Source organism: Podarcis bocagei (genome assembly GCF_964188305.1).
Source record: "Podarcis bocagei genome assembly, chromosome: Z".
Taxonomy (NCBI): Eukaryota; Metazoa; Chordata; class Lepidosauria; order Squamata; family Lacertidae; genus Podarcis; species Podarcis bocagei.
The window spans coordinates 157,705-162,500 of NC_138140.1; the positions used below are offsets into that span (position 1 = coordinate 157,705).

General features: G+C 44.5%; 1 protein-coding gene and 1 long non-coding RNA gene across 2 annotated transcripts in view; both read left to right on the forward strand.

Moving 5' to 3' along the window:
• Positions 1-90: 90 nt before the first annotated feature.
• Positions 91-1,506, forward strand: LOC308578915. Its single transcript, XR_014004212.1, has 3 exons — positions 91-272; positions 634-737; positions 1,237-1,506. It is a non-coding gene; the product is annotated as an uncharacterized lncRNA (long non-coding RNA).
• Positions 1,507-4,612: 3,106 nt separating this feature from the next.
• AMBP (alpha-1-microglobulin/bikunin precursor) overlaps positions 4,613-4,796 on the forward strand; it is a gene marked incomplete at its 3' end in the record, with an annotated part of 14,503 nt that continues 14,319 nt past the window's right edge. The window contains exon 1 of the mRNA XM_081179150.1: positions 4,613-4,764. Within this exon, the coding sequence (XP_081035276.1) occupies positions 4,672-4,764 (93 nt within the window). The 5' untranslated portion in view covers positions 4,613-4,671. The remainder of the gene's footprint in view (positions 4,765-4,796) is intronic.

Below are 4,796 nucleotides of genomic sequence, written 5' to 3' on the forward strand. Positions count from 1 at the left end.
AGGTCACAGAGGGGCTTGTGACATCACAGGCTTCCCTCTGGGAGTTCTAGGCTGGGGAATGCCGGAATGATTGGCAGGGGAGGCGTCAGCTAGTCCCGCCCACTGAATCGCAGAATGATTGACAGGGAAGGCGGGGCCAGGGTCCTCTAGTCCCACCCACTGAATGATTGACAGGGAAGGCGGGGCCAGGGTCAGCTAGTCCCACCCACAGAATCACAGAATGATTGACAGGGAAGGTGGGACCAGGGTCCGCTGAATGATTGACAGGGAAGGCGGAGCTAGGGTCCTCTAGTCCCTCCCCCTGAATGATTGACAGGGAAGGCGGGGCCAGGGTCAGCTAGTCCCACCCCCTGAATGATTGACAGGGAAGGCGGGGCCAGGGTCCTCTAGTCCCACCCCCTGAATGATTGACAGGGAAGGCGGGGCCAGGGTCAGCTACTCCCACCCACTGAATGATTTACAGGAAAGGCGGGTCCAATGAATGATTGACAGGGAAGGCGGGGCCAGTGTCCTCTAGTCCCACCCACTGAATGATTGACAGGGAAATTGGTTCTAGCTGAATCCAAGAATGATTGACAGGGAAGGCGGGGCCAGGGTGAGCTAGTCCCACCCCCTGAATGATTGACAGGGAAGGCGGAGCCAGGGTCCTCTGAATGATTGACAGGGAAGGCGGGGCCAGGGTCCTCTAGTCCCACCCACTGAATGATTGACAGGGAAGGCGGGGCCAGGGTCCTCTAGTCCCACCCACTGAATGATTGACAGGGAAGGCGGGGCCAGGGATGTGTAGTCCCACCCACTGAATGATTGACAGGTGGAGGGGCCAGGGTCTGGTGAATGATTGACAGGGAAGGCGGGGCGTGTCCTCTAGTCCCACCCACTGAATGATTGACAGGGAAGGCGGAGCCAGGGTCATCTAGTCCCACCCACTGAATGATTGACAGGGGAGGCGGAGCCAGGGTCATCTAGTCCCACCCCCTGAATGATTGACAGGGAAGGCGGAGCTAGGGTCAGCTAGTCCCACCCACTGAATGATTGACAGGGAAGGCGGGTCTAGCTGAATCCCAGAATGATTGACAGGGAAGGCGGAGCCAGGGATGTGTAGTCCCACCCACTGAATGATTGACAGGGGAGGAGGAGCCAGGGTCCGGTGAATGATTGACAGGGAAGGCGGGTCCAATGAATGATTGACAGGGAAGGCGGGGCCGGTGTCCTCTAGTCCCACCCACTGAATCCCAGAATGATTGACAGGGAAGGCGGGACCAGGGTCCTCTAGTCCCACCCACTGAATCACAGAATGATTGACAGGGGAGGCGGGGCCAGGGTCAGCTAGTCCCGCCCACTGAATCATTGACAGGGAAGGCGGGGCCAGGGTCAGCTAGTCCCACCCACTGAATCACAGAATGATTGACAGGGAAGGTGGGACCAGGGTCCACTGAATGATTGACAGGGAAGGCGGGGCCAGGGTCATCTAGTCCCACCCCTTGAATGATTGACAGGGAAGGCGGGGCCAGGGTGATAGTCCCACCCACTGAATGATTGACAGGGAAGGCGGGGCCAGGGTCCTCTAGTCCCACCCCCTGAATGATTGACAGGGAAGGCGGAGCCAGGGTCCTCTAGTCCCACCCCCTGAATGATTGACAGGGAAGGCGGGGCCTGGGTCCTCTAGTCCCACCCACTGAATGATTGACAGGGAAGGCGGAGCCAGGGTCCTCTAGTCCCACCCCTGAATGATTGACAGGGGAGGCGGGGCCAGGGTCATGTAGTCCCACCCCATGGCAGCTAATAATAATAATAATAATAATAATAATAATAATAATAATAATATCTATTAAAATCTTTTTTAAAATGACTAAATCGTGGCTCTCTGGCAGCTAATAATAATAATAATAATAATAATAATAATAATAATAATAATAATAATATCTATTAAAATCCCAGGCAGTCTTTTTTAAAATGACTCGTGTCAACTAATAATATTAGTAATATTAATAATAATGGAGGATCTCTAAGCTGGGGATCTCAAAGCCTTCCCAAAACTTTATTTTATTTTATTTCGCAAGCTTGGGGTGACTTTGGGCCATTTTGCAAACTTTGCTCCGGTTTCTGTGTATTTTCCCCGATTCTCTGTTTATTTCCATCAATGATTGACAGCCGCCGGCCAATGATTGACAGTCGGCAAACAGAAGCAGCGGCGTTGGAAATAATAGGAATTTAAAGGGCATTTCATACCAAATGGAGCCTTAAAAACGGACCGGCTTTCCCTATAAAAAGTGGGAAATAAATTGAATTTAATCCGAATTTAATAGGAAAATGACTGGCTTTTCCCAGTAGAAAAATGAAGGAAGAGGAAAACGAGGCCTAGCTAAAGGACTACAACTCCCATCATGCCTAGCTAGCAGGCCCAGTGATGATGGGAATTGTAGTCCCCAAACTGGGTCTTCTAGCTGTTTGGGGACTACAGTTCCCATCATCCCTGACCTCTGGGCCTGCTAGCAAGGCATGATGGGAGTTTGGGGACTACAGTTCCCATCATCACTGGGACTACAATTCCCATCATCACTGGGACTACAATTCCCATCATCACTGGGACTACAATTCCCATCATCACTGGGCCTGCTAGCAGGGCATGATGGGAGTTTGGGGACTACAATTCCCATCATCACTGGGACTACAATTCCCATCATCACTGGGCCATCCAGCTGTTTGGGGACTACAAATCCCATCATGCCTTGCTAGCAGGCCCAGTCGTCAGGGATGATGGGAATTGTAGTCCCAGTGATGATGGGAATTGTAGTCCCCAAACTCCCATCATGCCTTGCTAGCAGGCCCAGGGATGATGGGAATTGTAGTCCCATGGATGATGGGAATTGTAGTCCCAGTGATGATGGGAATTGTAGTCCCAGTGATGATGGGAATTGTAGTCCCAGTGATGATGGGAATTGTAGTCCCAGTGATGATGGGAATTGTAGTCCCAAAACTCCCATCATGCCTTGCTAGCAGGCCCAGAGGTCAGGGATGATGGGAATCGTAGTCCCAGTGATGATGGGAATTGTAGTCCCCAAACTCCCATCATGCCTTGCTAGCAGGCCCAGTGGTCAGGGATGATGGGAATTGTAGTCCCCAAACTCCCATCATGCCTTGCTAGCAGGCCCAGAGGTCAGGGATGATGGGAATTGTAGTCCCAGTGATGATGGGAATTGTAGTCCCCAAACTCCCATCATGCCCTGCTAGCAGGCCCAGTGGTCAGGGATGATGGGAATTGTAGTCCCAGTGATGATGGGAATTGTAGTCCCCAAACTCCCATCATGCCTTGCTAGCAGGCCCAGGGATGATGGGAATTGTAGTCCCAGTGATGATGGGAATTGTAGTCCCAGTGATGATGGGAATTGTAGTCCCCAAACTCCCATCATGCTTAGCTAGCAGGCCCAGTGGTCAGGGATGATGGGAATTGTAGTCAAACAATCAAATCATTCAACACTCATTAATCCTTATTAGCCGCTAATCAAATAATAATAAAACTACCAAACAATAAAATAATTAATAATTAAAGAAGAAAAGAATCGAAGAATTACAGGATAATTAAAATGAATAATTAAAATGAATAAAAAGAAACGAACTATTAATGAGATGGGAATTGTAGTCCCAAACAAAACTCCCATCAATAATAATAATAATAATAATAATAATAATAATAATAATAACTCTTTTGATCGCCGCACCCTTCCACCCCATCCAAACTCCCATCAATAATATTAATAATAATACTAATACTAATACTAATACTAATAATAATAATAATAATAATAATAATAATAATAATAATAATAATAATGGGTTATGGGAGATAATACTGATATTAATAGTACTACTAATACTACTACTACTAATACTAATAATAATAATAATAATAATAATAATAATAATAATAATAATAATAATGGGTTATGGGAAATACTAATAATATTAATATTAGAAACTCCCATCAATAATATTACTACTACTACTACTACTACTACTACTACTACTACTACTACTACTAATAATAATAATAATAATAATAATAATAATAATAATAATAATAGGTTATGGGAGATAATACTGATATTAATAGTACTAATAATACTACTAATACTACTACTAATAATAATGGGTTATGGGAAATACTAATAATACGAACAATACTAATGGGTTATGGGAAATAATAATAATATTTATCATGAAAAAGCACTCCCATCAATAATAATAATAATAATAATAATAATAATAATAACACTAATAATACTAAAATAATAATAATAATAATAATAATAATAATAATAATAATAATAATAATAACAATAACAACACTAATAATACAATAATAATAATAATAATAATAATAATAATAATAACGGCTTATGACAAATGATAATAATAATCATTATTAATAATAATGATTAATAATAATAATGGGAATTCTAGTCCCCCAAACCAGCCAGAAACTCACATCTTTTTCCTTTCCTTAATTCCCCCTGCTATCGATTATCAGTTAATTAATGACCCCGGCCGATAACGAAGGTTGCTCATTAACCGAGGACCCAGCCAGGGGCCAAAGTCCTTTCACTTCGGACTCCAAAATCCGCATTTTTCCACCCAAATCGGACGTCTCTTTTTCTCTCTTTCTGGGGGAAAATGGATAAATTTGTTATTTTCGCCTTTTCCGCGCTGGTTCTGGGTTCGAGTCTCGGGCGAATAGAAGGACAGGAAGCCGTGGAAGTGGAGAGGGTGATAATAATAATTAATAATAATTATTAATA